The sequence below is a fragment of the Mytilus trossulus genome, chromosome 4, assembly GCF_036588685.1.
Source record: "Mytilus trossulus isolate FHL-02 chromosome 4, PNRI_Mtr1.1.1.hap1, whole genome shotgun sequence".
NCBI lineage: Eukaryota > Metazoa > Mollusca > Bivalvia > Mytilida > Mytilidae > Mytilus > Mytilus trossulus.
Genome location: NC_086376.1, coordinates 44,546,307 through 44,564,229, shown reverse-complemented (window position 1 = coordinate 44,564,229; position 17,923 = coordinate 44,546,307). Strand labels below are relative to the sequence as shown.

The window sequence follows — 17,923 nt, the reverse complement described above, 5'->3', positions numbered from 1 at the left end:
TATTTCATGAATCAATCATAATTTTATTCGTATTTTTTGTTATAAAGTTTTTTAAATTCACCGGGCTTTGCATGATTTATGTTTTTAAACGATTAGATATATCTCAAATATTGTTAGCTGTTTTCTAACTAAACTAACTATAAATCAGTAATTATTTGATTCTTTTATTACAAGACAAGAACAGCCAATATTCCTTTCCAATTCATTAACTTGACATAACTACAAATAGCTAATAAAAATAATTATAAAACACGCAAGCGCCACTAAAAAAAACGGTTATGATAGGGTACGTATGAGAGAGTCGAACTTTATTAGACAACTTGTTATATGTATTCACTTACAAAAGTACATTTTAAATTTCCGACTCTTTAATAACAGGGAACCGACTAATTAATTTTTTTCTATTACTTTGTGTTCAATGACACACATACGGACTTTTGCTTTCGTAAAACCAGACGAAGAAATCTCGCTCAAAACTTCGTTGGACCTTCTTCGGCACCCATTCCACGGTTAAATATCTTATTTCAACAAAATAATTTATGACCTGCATGTGTAACAGTAAATTCAGTCCAGTAGTAAAATTTGGCGGCAAGCATTTTCTGATTTTTTTGCGAAGTTTCCCTTTAAGTAATTAAGTCTGTGACCGTATTTTTACCAGACTATATGTTAGTCCTTGGATAAAGCTTAGGTTTGTGTTGTTATTTGTCATATAAACTGTTCTCGGCAGAAAACTCATTAGAACTAAAACCGAGATTACTCAGAGAAAGAAACATTTTCCCATTATAACGCAGTAACTTGTGACGGAAAATCTTCTGGACATATTGTCTATTTTTCTCTGCAAGTAAAGAATTTAACTGACAACATGTCTGTGTTGATGCCTTCTTCAGGTATAAATTCCCAACCTTACTTTCGCAGCATTCGAAAAAATCGTTCTACTAGTATTTTGCTGTGTCACATGATGGACTTGATATTGAGCTATAAACAATAAGGCCTTAATCTAACGTATCCCTTTTTGAAGCTAAACATGCTGAATTTTTTTATTGGAGGTCGTTTATATGTTGAAATGTACGGATGTCTTGCCGTTTTGTCATCATAGTGTTTGTATGTGTATTACATGATTTTAAATTCCTCTAGAAAACATTCCCTAATTTCAAAAAATCCAATGCCAACAGCTTAATTAGCCTAGTATTTTCATCTTTTTCTTTTCCGTATATCATGTTTAGTATTGACAGTAAAAAAAAAGCAGCTAAAAACATGTCATATAGTAAATAATTATGTGACTATCACGTCTGAACATTCGAATGGAAATTTGAAGGTCCCCACTATATGTACATAGCTACCGTAACTAGTACACAAAAAAGCGTAAAATATCGTTTAATCTCGGCCTTTTTTAACTGTTTAACTATTAATCTTTCGGTGCTTTTAACGAATGAGTTCTTTGACTTCTATCAAAGAACTTATCGTTATTTTTTGTAATAAAACAGTGGAATTTACTATTTTTGGAGTGTAAAAATCTTTGGGTGTTTTACGTGCTTTTGGTGATCCTTTTTGTGGAGCACATGAGATCAACACCCAGTTTTTGGTTGTGTTCGTGTTGCTAAGTCTTTAATTTTCGCTGTTGTGTTTTGTTTACTATAATTATGTGTCTGTTTGTCTTTTTCTTTCTTGACCATGGCGGTGTTAGTTTATTTTCGATTTATGAGATTGAATGTCCTTCCACTAGTTTCTATCGCCCCTCTTTTGATTCGGTTGACAGTTTTGAATTTTCCATTCTCTTCACTAAACTTCCAACTTATCTTGTCAAAGGAATGTTGTTCCCATCTTTTTAATGGTCGTTTGATAATCTGAATCTGGTTGCAATTTTTTTTACTGCAACTCATTGTCTCTAAGGAGAAAGGTAAACATGCTAGATATACTTCATGGTATGAGAAGAAATGATTAAAGCACTAAAGTTTCACTTGACAACATTCATGAACGTTTCGTAAAGTTTATCGACAGAATGTACCTTAACAATAAGGCCTGTGGGCACCAATTATGCACCGTTAACAGACTTGTTTCTTTACTGTTATGAATCACATTTTATGATAGAACTCAGTAAATTTAAATAAATTCAACAACACTTTCCGTTATCTTGAAGATATATTCGTTAAAAATTTCTTTAAAAAAATCTTCATGATGAGATTCATGTATTTCATAGAACCTATGTCATTAAGGACCTCGACGGTCCTCTTGTGTCTTTAGCAACCAGACATGTTTTTAATAGGAAAGCAATTAATATTGACAATTAATTGTGTTAAAAAAGTCACTTTATCAATATTGAATATTGTCGGAAAACAATCAATATTTTAATGTAAAAAAACTAACCAAAGGTTTAAACAGACTTATTCACAAGGGCAGGGACGTATTTTAAGTCCTTGACAAGGGGTATAGCTACGATACTGTTGTCACGTCGTTAAAGAGACATATTTAATAATTTTGATTAACTCATTTGGTCTTTGCATCGGTTACCATTTATTCTAAATCCAGTTGTGAAACTGATGCACGTTATGTTTTTCTCGTAACTATGATTTATGATGGCATGATACTATACGCACGTATCGGGAGGGATTTTGCATGACTTTTTATATGGCGAATACATGATCTTTTGATCAGTTTAATTTGAAGTAAGTAGCATGTTGTTCATCACTGTCATTTTGTTTGATTTCTTCTGTTACTGTCTCTAACATCGGACTCCGACCTATTTTAAAATGAGTTTAACTGTGTGTATTCCTGTGTGTTTTTTTCTTTCCACATTAGCTAGAGGTATTAGGGGGTCTGGTTGCTATTACAAAAATAAACATGATTAACTCCACTGCAATTTTTGCACTTGTTCCAAGATCTTCAAAGTCAGTAACCTCGCGCCTTTGTTAGTCTTCTGTGTTTTTTTTCTTCAGTTTTAGTTCAATTACTAGTAAATGTTTCGCCGGAAGTTTGATATGCCGTCCATTTCATAGAATAAGTATACATTATTATGTTCGGTCCAACTTAAGTCAGCGTCAGTGCACGGGTTCGTCTCGCTCTTTGATGATCCATTTGTGGCCATGGGCTGATTTCTGCTCTTTGTTTGGGTTGTTGTCTCTTTGACACATTCCCTTTTTAGATAACTAATTATATAGTTTCCGGTATTTATTTGACAAAAACTTAAGTCTGCGTCAGTGCACGAGGTTGTCTCGCTTCTTGATGACATATTTGTGGCCTTGGATTGATTTCTGCTCTTTGTTTGGGTTGTTGTCTCTTTGACACATTCCCTGTTTTAATAACTAATTATATTATTTTCCTGTATTTGTTTGACAAAACTTAAGTCTGTGTCAGTGCATGAGGGCATCTCGCTTCTTGATGACCCATTTGTGGCCTTGGGCTGATCATGATTTCTGCTCTTTGTTTGGGTTGTTGTTTGTTTGACACATTCCCTGTTTTGATAACTAATTATATTATTTTCCTGTATTTGTTTGACAAAAACTTCAGTCTGCGTCAGTGTACGAGGTTGTCTCGTTTCTTGATGACCCATTTGTGGCCTTTTGCTAATTTCTGCTCTTTGTTTGGGTTGTTGTCCTTTTGACACATTTCCTGTTTTAATAACTAATTATATTACCTTCCCGTATTTGTTTGACAAAAACGGTATGTCGATGTAACATAAAGGAACCGAGAGTTATTTCTATGAGTTTCTTGATATATATGCAGATATATGAGCGGACATTAAGGTCAAAGGTCAAGGTCATGTATATAATACATTTGTAGTGTTGTTTTACGTCTTGATTCAACATCAATACATTTCTGTCAACGTTTTCTAGTTACAATTTTTAAGAACAAATGAGTTCCCTCATAATTTAAATAATGGGCAGTTCTGCATTATAAAAGGCATAAACCCTGCTTAAAAGATAACAATGGTCTTTTGAATTAAGATTCATAATCTGTGACCTTCATTTATGTCAAGGTCGATTTGACGTTCTACAAATTAACATTTCCTATAACTTCATTTTTATGAAGCTAAAGGGTATTTTGCATTGAATTTGAAGACATATGGTCCTTCGGTTTATGATAGATATTTGTCTCATTGCCAACCATGCCAAATCTCCTTATTTTATATATGTTATTGAAATTTTTTTAAAATGGGCAGTTCTGCATTATAAAAGGCATAAATCTTTCGTAAAAAAAAAGATACCAATGGTCTTTCGAATTAAGATTCATCATCTCTGACCTTTATTTATGTCAAGGTCGATTTGACGTTCTACAAATTGACCTTTACTATAACTTCATTTTGGTATATTATGAAGCTATAGGTTTTTTTTCATTGGATTTGAAGACATATGATCCTTCGGTTTATGTTATATTTGTTATTCTCATCGGATTTTGTCTAATGCTTAGTCCGTTTCTGTGTGTGTTACATTTTAATGTTGTGTCGTTGTTCTCCTCTTATATTTAATGCGTTTCCATCAGTTTTAGTTTGTTACCCTCATTTTGTCCATAGATCTATGAGTTTGAACAGCGGTATACTACTGTTGCCTTTATTTATGATGGATATTTGTCTCATTGCCAACCATACCAAATCTCCTTATTTTATATATGTTATTGAACAAAGGCACTTGGGAGTGACCTTATGTATAGCGAAAGTAACATACTTTAATTATACTGTATGTTAAAAAATAAAATAAAAACCAATGTCTTTTTAAAGCAGTGTCATGTTATCGTAAATTTTACGGACACCATCACGAGTTGGTTGCCCGTTATGGAATATTAAACAATTTCACGTATGATATCGGATATGTTCCTTACGTCGTAACTACAATCCTCTTCCCTTTCATGAATGTGACCTACCGATTTAGACTATTTACCGAAATTGTAATTACATAAGTCACACGACGGGTGTCACATGTGGACCAGGATCTGCTTACCCTTTCGGAGCACCTGAGATCCCCCTAGTTTTTGGTGGGGTTCGTGTTGTTTATTCTTGTGTTTTCTATGTTGTGTCATGTGTACTATAGTTTGTCTGTTAGTCTTTTTCATTTTAAGCTATGGCGTTGTCAGTTTGTTTTAGATTTATGAGTTTGACTGTCCCTTTGGTACCTTTCGTCCCTCTTTTATCATATCATAAAGGGGAGTAGCTTTTTTCACTTGGAAATTATCTCCCTTATTTCAAACAAAAGTTCATGGATATCAAATGTTTCTAGGGTTCACTTTAAAAGTCCTATCAACTGTAAACAAACGTAGCTTTATACACCTTAAGTTGCTTTTTAATTGTATTTTTAAATTCAAGGAATAATTATTTTTTTTTTGGAATCAGTCTGAAAAGAACTATCTATATGAATGTTACATTAAAACAGTACGTTGCTATTCAATCGTCATGTAAAAAAGAAAACATCTAGTGTCTATATTTTTTTTAATTCATAACTGCATTTACATTACACATCCTTTAGAGTACGGATCAGGCACTCACCTCACCCATGGGGTTTGATATCAATCTTAAATCCTGATAACACAAATTGTTTTTGTTTTGATTGAAGGCAGTCCTGGGTTGTTTTTTTAAAGTTTGTTTTTAAATATTGTCTAATCGAAAACAGTCGTAAATTATCAGACTATTAAATATGTGTCAATCTGCTTCAGGTTAAGCTGCTAGGTAAAAGTAATTGCAATCCGTGACAGTATATAATTATCACCTAGTAAAGGAATCCGGTTCTGCAGAAATTTTTCATAAACTAAAAATGTGCACAAATCATTTCTTTGGTTAAAACTTCATGTACTTTGTCTATTTGTTTCTCGTTTTGATCCTCTCGTGACAACATAATGAACTCATCATAGGTACCAGGATTGACAATTTGTATTCACGCCAGACGTGCGTTTTGTCTACAAAAGACTCATTAGTGTCTTCAAATAACAAAAAAGTAAAAAATGTCAAAAAAAGTACTCAGTTGAAGAGCATTATAGTATAGTTTAAAGTTTCAACTGACAACAAAGGTACGATACTCGTACCGTCATCTACTTATACCTTATTGGTATATGATAATAAGAAATTACATATATATAAGATATAATAAAATACAACCTTTTAATCCAGATTAAGCTTCATTTATATATCGACTTTGATTGCCAAACCATTGGCATTCTTTAAAATACGAAATAGGAACTCGTTTTACCCATGAGGTTAGATACCAATAAAAAAAAATGTAAATGGATAAAACGATTTGAACTGTAGGGATCTATTGACACTAATAATGTATCAACAAAAACTATCAAAAATGACTGGTACACTCTGCATAATGATTTGAATAGAAAAAAAACCAATTAAATATGAGTTATTTATTGGTCAGCATTTATATTCAGCTATTGTGGATCATCATGACTGTTTCTTTCAATGAGTAGTGATAACCCTTCCAGTGATACCAATTCACACCATCAGCATATGATTTGTGATTCCCTTTCAGATAGGAACCATTCAGGTTGCTGTAGTGACATCCATTATACCACCAACCTGATACATAAAAAAATGTTTTGAAAACAAGTTATAATAAGTGAATGTGGTAATAAAATCAACGGTACCAATTTTGTTGCACCAGATGCGCATTTCGACAATACATGTCTCTTCAGTGATGCTCGTGGCCAAAATATTTGAAATCCAAAGCATATATAAAAGATGAAGAGCTATAATCCAAAAGGTCCAAAAAGTATAGCCAAATTCGTGAAAGGAATCAGAGCTTTGCATGAGGGAGATACATTCCTTAATTTATAATAATTTCTAATATTTTGTTACAGCAAATTTTAATGACACAAAAAATCCGTATTTTCATGCCAGTACCGAAGTACTGGCTACTGGGCTGGTGATACCCTCGGGGACTAATAGTCCACCAGCAGAGGCATCGACCCAGTGGTAGTAATAAAATCAACGGTACCAATTTTGTTGCACCAGATGCGCATTTCGACAATACATGTCTCTTCAGTGATGCTCGTGGCCAAAATATTTGAAATCCAAAGCATATATAAAAGATGAAGAGCTATAATCCAAAAGGTCCAACAAGTATAGCCAAATTCGTGAAAGGAATTAGAGCTTTTCATGAGGGAGATACATTCCTTAATTTATAATAATTTCTAATATTTTGTAACAGCAAATTTTAATGACACAAAAAAAATCCGTATTTTCATGCCAGTACCGAAGTACTGGCTACTGGGCTGTTGATACCCTCGGGGACTAATAGTCCACCAGCAGAGGCATCGACCCAGTGGTAGTAATAAAATCAACGGTACCAATTTTGTTGCACCAGATGCGCATTTAGACAACACATGTCTCTTCAGTGATGCTCGTGGCCAAACTATTTGAAATCCAAAGCATATATAAAAGATGAAGAGCTATAATCCAAAAGGTCCAACAAGTATAGCCAAATTCGTGAAAGGAATTAGAGCTTTGCATGAGGGAGATACATTCCTTAATTTATAATAATTTCTAATATTTTGTAACAGCAAATTTTAATGACACAAAAAAAAAATCCGTATTTTCATGCCAGTACCGAAGTACTGGCTACTGGGCTGTTGATACCCTCGGGGACTAATAGTCCACCAGCAGAGGCATCGACCCAGTGGTAGTAATAAAATCAACGGTACCAATTTTGTTGCACCAGATGCGCATTTAGACAACACATGTCTCTTCAGTGATGCTCGTGGCCAAACTATTTGAAATCCAAAGCATATATAAAAGATGAAGAGCTATAATCCAAAAGGTCCAACAAGTATAGCCAAATTCGTGAAAGGAATTAGAGCTTTGCATGAGGGAGATACATTCCTTAATTTATAATAATTTCTAATATTTTGTAACAGCAAATTTTAATGACACAAAAAAAAAATCCGTATTTTCATGCCAGTACCGAAGTACTGGCTACTGGGCTGTTGATACCCTCGGGGACTAATAGTCCACCAGCAGAGGCATCGACCCAGTGGTAGTAATAAAATCAACGGTACCAATTTTGTTGCACCAGATGCGCATTTAGACAACACATGTCTCTTCAGTGATGCTCGTGGCCAAAATATTTGAAATATTTGGTAAGTATGATGGTGGAAAATCCTCCAGAATTAAAATAATAACTCTGTGTGCCAGCTCCACCTTTTTAACCGGAGGTTCTGAGATATCATTTAAAAACAAAACACATCAGAATTTAAGTTTAAACCAGTTTGAAATATTAGGAACATTTTTAATCCTGGTATCTATGATAAGTTCACATATTGTTTATGTCCTAGATCTTCAGTTATTTTAGTGAGAAAAAAAACATATACTATTCAGTAAGATTTTGGGAACGATGGGAATGTCACGTTTTAAATGGCATTCTTTCGAGTAGTAAAGATTTAATTTTGGAATTCAAAGTGGACTTAAAATCCTCAAAACTTTATCAAAATATTAAATCACCAGACAAATTTTACCTTTCATGAAACAGAAAGTCAAAACAGTTGAAAAACAAGTACACGTATGAGTTATAGATTATAACTTCAAAATTTGAAGGTTTAAACACATGCTTATAAAATTAACGGTACCAATTTTCTTGCACCAGATGCGCATTTCGACAATACATGTCTCTTTAGTGATGCTCGTGTGGCCAAAATATTTGAAATCCAAAGCTTATATAAAACATGAAGAGTTACAATCCAAAAGAACCAAAAAGTATAGCCAAATCCGTGGAAGGAATCAGAGCTTTGCATGAGGGAGATACATTCCTTAATTTAAAATAATTTCTAATATTTTGTAACAGCAAATTTCAATAACACAAACAATCCGTAGAATAACCACTTACATCCAAGATATAACCAGAAATTTCGCTACCAACGGCGAACTTGTCATACAGGGCAAACTTTTTGTTGTTTTCGAAGTCTGCCATATCAATCCTTAGTTTATATTTTCCTTGAGAGGTAAGTTGATGCAGATGGTCGTTACCTATATAAATTTAAATTAGTATGAACTCTTAATGACAATTCATTTTTCTAAGAATAAGTTGATAATGTCAAAGCTTGATCGCATCTGCTAAATTTAACACCTGTTGGTTTTTGAAGACTGCATGTGACCATCTAGTTGCCTTTTTTGTCAATGGATTGCTAAATTATTTAAATCAATGAATAAAAGAAGATTGTATATATTTTTCATTATCACAGCAACATATGTAGACTATATGTGTTAAGCTCTAAATCGACCAATGTCTAGAAATGATATAATAGATTTTACAGAAACCACAAGATCTGACAGCAAAGCTGAATTCCTTGAAAAACGAAACATTAAGTTAAAACAGACACCACAGAGCTTCTTGTCTAAAGAAGTTAGAGAAACGTGCAATGTTTACACATGTCGTACTTTTTAACATTAAAATAAAGAAGCCACATTAAATACGAACGATAAAATCAGTAAAGAAAAGCATTTAACATTGTCGATTCTTAGGAACTTTTTTATTACATTTGTTAGCTCCGAGTATGAAATGACAGTATAGTAGACGAACTCAACTTTCTATATATTGATGTGAAAAGTTTAATTACCCAATCAAAATTCTTCATTCTGATTACAAAATCCTTCTTTATAAGTGTCCCAGTCTCTATAAAAATAGTCTTTCCGTTCATTCTACGTTGAAAAACCTGAAAATAACAGCAAATATCAAATTAAATTTATGTACTTATGAAGACATATAGGTCATTTGAAATATAGCAACTCAATGGAGAATGTATTATTTTTTCAAACATTGAATTACAAAAACTTTTTTTATTTAATGAAAAAAAGATAAAACCCAAAAATGATAGTGATAAAAAAAATGATAATAAGAAAAGAAAAATACGACATTATTTGTAATGATTGGAATATAATGTAATACAATGCAAGAAAACATGTGTTCTTCTTTAGAGATAAGCAATACAAATATAAGAAGTAATATGCAAACTTCCTCCCTGTGATATAAATTGAATCGTAGTTTGTTATTTTACAATATTTAAAAAAAAGATTGATTAATTTTCTTATTCATTAACACATCTGTTTAATTTTTCATCTAGTATTCCCTTTAAACTCACAGTCCAGCCCCCACCATGTTTCTTCATTTCACAGAAAACCTTGAAACCAGATGTTTTATCAGGAAAGATCTTGTAAATTCCACTTTTACAAGTTGATTTGTCCAGGTCACCGCAATCGGTTGGCCGTTTAACTGAAAATATATACTTTTTTACTATTAAAAATAAGAAATTTTTTGCCCCTTGCTATCTTTATTCATAACGTATAGTGAAAAAATCAGTTGGCTTGATGTCTTAATTGGAATTAAATAACTAATCAAACGCGTCAATTTTTCCAATCTTGATCCCAAAAAACACTCAGAGAAAAGAATACACACATGTTTAATACCTCATTAGATCAGATAATATGTAATACATTAAACGAGTGGCTTAAATTTCATACCTGTGCATGAGGAATCGGGTTCATCGTCATCCTCGCCTTCATCTACTATTTTCTTTGGTGGTTTTTCTTTGACTGTTTTGCATGCATAATTGTCAGAAAGCAACTCAACGACTTTATTAGCTGTTTCACCATAAAATGTAACCGCTACAACAGAAATAATTCATCATACATATGACCTATAATGGTTTACTTTTATAAATTGTTATTTGGATGGAGAGTTGTCTCATTGGCACTCACACCGCAGCTTCATATATCTAGGTTTTCATATAAATATGAAACTGACGAAACAAAATTCTCCAACTTAAAAGAGGTCCAAAAAAAAATTCCCAGTTCTCATTTAAACTTTATCCATAAAAAAAAATGATACATTTTCTTTTGCTCAACAGTCAACTAATTCAGGCAAAAAATGTTTCAAGAGCGATTGTCTTGTCAATATATTATGCGCTCTTTTCATTTATTATTAAGAAATAATCTAAAGCAGAATTATATAAAACAAAAAAAGTATACCAGATGCGCACTCCTTTCCTGGTGTTGGTTCAGCAAAAGAGTTTCCCGTAAAGAAAATTAGCGTTATGACCGTTAAAAGAATCATCTTGATGTCTAAAATGTGCATTCCGTAAGTTTGTTAACTTTGTAAGAGATATCGTTTATATACATGTACTGTAAATTGATTTTAACAAGGTTTTGGCAAGTTGAAACATTTCCTAATATTTTGTTAGCATGACAAAGATAAATAGATATGCTGACATGTTTTAATAGGAGATAAACAGTATCAGAAAATTTTCTATATTTCTATATTTGTTTTTCGTTTATTTTTTTACATAAATAAGGCCGTTAGTTTTCTCATTTGAATTGTTTACATTGTCTTATCGGGGCCTTGTATAGCTGACTATGTGGTATGGGCTTTTCTCATTGTTGAAACAAAATTAAAACAAAAGATGCTTATGTTTTTTTTATAACTTAATCGCTAGTTTGTATAACTATGTTCATATACTTTTTTTTAACAATTTCATTTTTTCTCAAGCCTCCTTTTTAAGAAAAACATTTGTTTTATTAGTCTACATAATATTTAGTTGTAGCGAGTACGCAATCTATGCATCTGATGTAAAGCCACTCTCGGTTTGCCGATAGTCTGAAATTTTACAAGCCTAAGACTCAATATACACAGGAGCATTTTCATGAACGTTTTCTTAACTTGTTTGAACGGAATTGGCGAAGGATCAGTTATGCTCCGGTAAAAATTCACCGACATAGGTTCATATCATGTATTTGTCTTGTTAATCTTAATATCTAGGGATATTTTACAAAACGACGTATATTAGTTATGCGACCTTGAGTTGGCCGTTTTGAAACGTCACGTTTTCGAAAAATAATCGTTTTACTTATCTTTTGATTTTCACCAAGGTATACTCACTTATGTCCGTATTTTTCAACATGTTTTTTCTTTTGCACATGAAGTTTGAATTCGTTTTTATTGGTGTCACAATATGACGGTCTGTTCTTAGGAGCCTCATCTTTTTGTGTGACCTTAATTGTTCTTCATGGAGTAATACAATTTGAACACGAAAGCTTGGTTCAAAGCATAAAACAAGTTAAAAGGGCCCAAAAATGACTAGTACGGTAAAAGCATTGGAACAGGAAGACAAACGGTATGATCTACATATATAAAACTAGAAACACATATGAACCACATTTACAAGCAACCACTGAATGGCTTTTACTGTCTCATTTTTAGACTTAAACCTCGAATTTGACGCACACAGTATCGGTACGAAAAACTATGACAAACGAGACGATTTTTATTTTGAAATTATCAATTTCCCCCACCTTAGTAGCAATATACCAACTTTACCTGCATATGGAATATACATTTCCCAACTTCTGTACTATTCAAGAGCTTGAAACTCCTACTCAGACTTTATAAAAGGTCACCAGTGTCTGAGCAGAAAGTTGATGAGCCAGGGGTATGTCAAACAGTGTCTTATCCTTTTTCTGAAAAAAAAGTTTTTCGGAAGATACCTTGACCTTGTTGATAAATAATATTCCGTTTGAACTTTACAAAGAATATATGTTGGTCTTGATGCATAGATTCTGTGTACTGACGTTGTTTATCATCTTGTTATATTGTTCTTTTTTTATGTCTTTGTTCTATTATTGATATTACTTTAAGTAACTGTTTGTTCTGTTTTCTATGATATCCATTTTACGTGGGTCGGTACTTATACATCCCTATGTTTTTGTATTATCTTTCAATTTGGGTGGTGTGTTTTGTACGTGTGAATTTTTGTTTTTCTTTGATACATTTGACGTGGCTCTGTAATTTTAAAGATCCTGTCATTATGTTATTGTTCTATTATAATGCCATTATGTTATTGTTCTATTATAATGCCATTATGTTATTGTTCTAATATATTTTTTGATATACTTTAAACGACAAAATTATTTTATTTTAAACCAACATTTTAGATAGATTATTTTCTGATGAACAGCGGTATACTACTGTTGCCTTTATTATGCACAAGAGAGCGGAGAAGAATAAAAAGTTCATAGTATGTATATCAAACATCGAGCCTCTAAATGTTTCTGATCACATTAGTGTCATAACAGAAGTTTTTAGGATCATTGAAAAGTAAACAACGGCAGATAACAACAATAGTAAAAACGTACTGACTGGATAAAATGTGATAAAAATATATACCAAGAGGCTATGACATAACAGCCCTAACTGAAATTAAATCAACAACAGATGCAATTGAACATTTAGAGAATATAATAAACAATGCAGGAAACCTTTCGAACCCAATCTATAAAAAAAACCAATCTATTGTTACAACTAAAGGCAAAAATACTTGGACAGAAACAATACTTCTCGAAAAAAAATACAAAGACGTTCTATATATGGAAGCTAGACATACAAAATAATGAACTTAAAAATGAAATTCAAACTACGAAGCGTCGATTAAGGATTGCACAACGTAGGACATTCTTTTTTTTTGTACATCAATTAGGCCGTTAGTGTGCTCGTTTGAATTTTTCCTTCCAGAATGATATGTATGTACAATACATTTTCTCAATTGATTAGTTAATGAAACTAAAAGAAGGGCAAATATATATAGTGTTTGAATAAAAGTATATTATATAGCAGAAATCTTTATATTCCAGTTAGATAGTTAGTATGTGCATGTGATATATTTGTTGCTAATTATATCTTGACACGTTTTTTGTTCAAACAACGTAATAATGACGTTATACAGGAATACGAACCAGGAACTTTTACCGATACGATTTGACACAAATTAAAGTCGAAAAACTAAAAAATATAATGAAGACGATTTGGACTGCAATGCATCTTTGAAATCTGCGATAAGATAAAACCTCGGCACAAGGGAACAAACAACTACAATTAAAACATTCTACGAAAAAGCAAAAACACTATGAAACCGAAATCCAATAAAAGACTGAGATATGCATAATAATTTAAAGACAAAGTAATCGAAATCAAGATTTGCATCTTTTTAATGATTCATATTTCAACTAACTAGGCTTTGCGGATCATCATGACTGTTTCTTTAAGCGAGTATTGATAACCCTTCCAGGTGTACCACTCGATGCCATCAGCAAATGATTTATGTTTTCCTTTCAGATAGAGTCCATTCAGGTTGCTGTAATGACATCCTTTATACCACCAGGCGCCCTTGAACTTCACTGCACATGACCCTCTATAATTATCGTTATCCTTATCTTTGGTTGAGAATTTCATTCTGTTCTGATAAGCCATCGAATCCCCTGTAAATATACATATCATTTTGGAATTTGAATTTGAATATTCAAATCTTATCGAAGTGACTAACAACATTGACATTGTAAATTATGTAACTATGTTTTTGGATGCAAAATGTAACATTTTTTAACAATATATCAATAAACAATCTGTTGAAAAATCGAACGTTGTGTGTCTATGCTTTAACAATATAGAATATTGTACTAAGGTTTTTTGATGTTTTATATATATAATATACATTTTGTATGTGTTTCTGTTTCATATACATGTATAAGTATACTGTGATTTGGTATATATACGATGGAAATTATCTAAATTCATGATCTTTCTTATGAAAGCATTGCATTGTTATGCCAAACGATACAATAAATTAATAAAGAAGGGGGTAAACGCATTAAGTTTGTGCAGCACTACTAAAGTATAAAATGAAAAAGTTAATCAAAGTTTTCACAAATATTTTGGAATTAACAGATATTGTGCATCATGATGATGCAAATTAGTCTTAACAATCCGTGTTGATTTTGTTAAATAGATGTTGGTGTTGCAAAACTTGCATTATTCATTGTCACATTTTTGTTCATATTTTGAGATCCATTAAAGTTCTTTACTTCGATAGTGTATACTAAAAGTAGCTGATACATTTACAAGAAAAAAGAATTTTTGGAAAAAGGAGTAAATGAATATTTTTTCTTTCTAATTTAAACAAATGAATTATTGACTCAAATATGCATTCAAAAAAACTTTATTTGTGTGTGCAACTCGTGTCTTGATGTAGATATTATGAAAAAAAAGGGAAATGTGGCAAAAGAATAAATGAAAAAACCCAGACATTTGAATATTATTTAGATTTTATTTGGAACTTAACAATAGACTTTAGATCTGCAAAATTATGTTCAATAGTTCGTCATGAATGTTTTCCTCCATACCAATTTAAGGTAAGGAAGAAAATTGATAAATATAAGGGTAAAAAAATATAGTCCAATAAGTTAAAGGGTTAGACATACAGAAATACAAACGTCTTACCTGCATCACCAGAATAACCACTAATACGCAAAACATAACAAGAACTTTCGCTACCAAAACTGAAATTCTGATACAGGGCATACTTTCGGTTGTTTTCGAAGTCTTTCATATCAATCCTCAGTTTATATTTGCCTTGAGATGTAAGTTGATGCAGATGGTCGTTACCTAAAGTAAATTTAGATTAAAAGCACCTGAACTGAATAACAAAGGTGGTTTCTCAGTAGCCGCGAACATACTATAACAATTTAAAACCTGGTCTTTTATGTTGTTCTTTTGTGGACGCTTTATTTATCTACTGAATGAAAAGGTTGAGATAAAAAATATATTAATTCTGACACAGTTACATGTGATGTCGAAGGTCAGGAGCATTGGGAGAAGTTGATAAGATTTCAATGCGGAAAAGGGGACAACTAAAAGTGCGATGTTTCTTTCCTTCTTGTTTGGTATTTGATGTACATAAACTGATTTTGTGTCGTGGATGGATAACCCGTATCCTTTTTTTCTAATATTTTAGTTATTTGAAAACTGATGATTAATTTCGCTTTCAGGATTGTGCTGGAGTTAAAATGAGCATTTTGATGTTATTCCAAAACTCAAATAAATAGAATCTAATTAAATGAATAAATGAATAAAAATACATGCCAAGCGTCCACAATGACTGAACAACAACAACATAATGATACAATTGTATTGATTTAGAAAAGGTATAATAACAGTTTTTATGATTTGTTAGCTTTATGAATAAAATAACTGTATCGGATAGAACTCCCTATATATGTATATAATGTGTTACCCAACCAAAATTCTTCACTCTGGTTACCAAATCCTCGCTTATAAGAGGCCCAGTCTCTATAGAATGGTGTCTTTCCGTTCATTCTATGTTGAAAAACCTGAAATGAACCGTTTATAACAAATTTGTTCCTATATTCGTATAATTCATTTAAAATAGCAATGCCAAGAAAATCATTATCTTAATACAATTAAAAATCTTTCAAGGCTAATTGAAAAAACAGAATAAGAATTTCTTTAAATGGTTTATTTTACAATGTGTTACTTATTTGGCAAGTAACCTACGTTTTCTATTTCCTTATATGCTGTTAACATGATCAAATAAATGGAGATATTTTTGTAAATTTAGAATAAAGCTGAATAATGGCGGTAAGTTCATTTAAAAACACCATTTGAGAAATGGTTATCAAAGTGCATTAAGCACTTTTACAACTCCTTTCAGCTTTTATAAAACTTATATCTTAGGTTTATATCAGTATTGTCGCTGTCAATGTTAGAGTTATGCTACTTGGAAATATTAATTATAAAAACAAAAATATACAAAATGTGTTGTTTTTTTTTAGATTCTAGTTTAAAAATAACACATAAATTGCTAGATGTAAAATTTCTACTTGGTTGGGGAAATGTATTTACACTTGAATTATATACAATGTTTTATGTAATCTTTCTAATCGTATATCACGACGATTAGCTAATTGAATACTTCATTAACTCATCGTTTCATCTAGTAATCTTTTAAACTCACAGTCCAACCCCCACCATGTTTCTCCATTTCACAGAAAACATTGAAACCAGATGTTTTGCCAGGAAAGATCTGGTAAATTCCACTTTTACAAGTTGATTTGTCCAGGTCACCGCAATCGGTTGGTCGTTTTACTGAAAAAAACAATGTATTTATTTTAATAAACGTGACAATGCTGCACCAAATTACTTGAGACATATGCTTTTTTGAATTTCATTATATAAATATATTTCATACCTTTGCATGTCAGTTCGGATTCCTTGTCATTTTGTTCCGTTGTTACTTTTGGTTTCTCTGTAACTGTTTTTATTTCTGTTTGATTCTCTGCAACTGTTTTGATTTCTTTTGGTTTTTCTGTGACTGTTTTGGACGCAATATTGTTAGAGAGCAACTCGACAATTCTATTCGCTGCATCGCCGTAAAATGTAATAGCTAAAAAATAATGGTATTTCACAAAATGATTCAGTATATATTAGAATAGTTTATAGTATAATGGTCCCAATCATATCAGTAGTTGTTCTCTAAAACATGTTTGTGATATTAATAGCGGATGAAATAGTTCCTAACTTAACTATAATTTATAATGGATGTAAATAAACTAAGACAAAAATGGTTCAATGATATCTTTTCACCGTATCTAAAAGTAATAACTATAGTATCATGATATAAAGAATAGTTTACCAGATGTGTTGTCCTTTCCTAGTGATGTTTGTGAAAGCATGTTTCCCGTATAGAAAATTAGCAATATTGTCGTATAGAAAATCATCTTGGTGTTTTTAATGATTCCCTTTAAGTTTGATAACCTTATCAAAATATGGTTTATATACATGCACTGTGAATTGATTTTTAACAATGTGTTACATATTTGGCAAGTTACCTTTGTTTTCCATTTCCTTATATGCTGTAGGGATACTTTTGTAAGTTTAGAATAAAGCTGAATGATTGTGTTAAGTTTATTGAAATACAACATTAGAGAGTTGGTTAACAAAGTACATTTAGCTCTCTTACAACTCCTTCCAGCTTATACAAGAACACATATAATACATATTGATTAGAACACTTTATACTTTATGTGTAATGGTTGATTGTTAGATCATGATTGTAAAGATGGTACACGTATGTCCTACGTGGGCTCTTGTCAACAATGCAG

The 17,923-nt window shown here is 31.9% G+C and overlaps 1 protein-coding gene across 1 annotated transcript; it reads right to left on the bottom strand.

The window, feature by feature from the left end:
- Positions 1-6,469: 6,469 nt before the first annotated feature.
- LOC134716640 (ryncolin-4-like) lies at positions 6,470-17,663 on the bottom strand. The gene is made up of 10 exons (XM_063579650.1): positions 17,651-17,663; positions 17,011-17,205; positions 16,777-16,907; positions 16,036-16,132; positions 15,243-15,407; positions 14,027-14,224; positions 10,439-10,582; positions 10,060-10,190; positions 9,538-9,633; positions 6,470-6,505 (listed from the first exon to the last, which is right to left on the bottom strand). The coding sequence occupies exons 1-10, from the start codon at positions 17,661-17,663 to the stop codon at positions 6,470-6,472; spliced, it is 1,206 nt and encodes a 401-aa protein (XP_063435720.1).
- Positions 17,664-17,923: the final 260 nt, after the last annotated feature.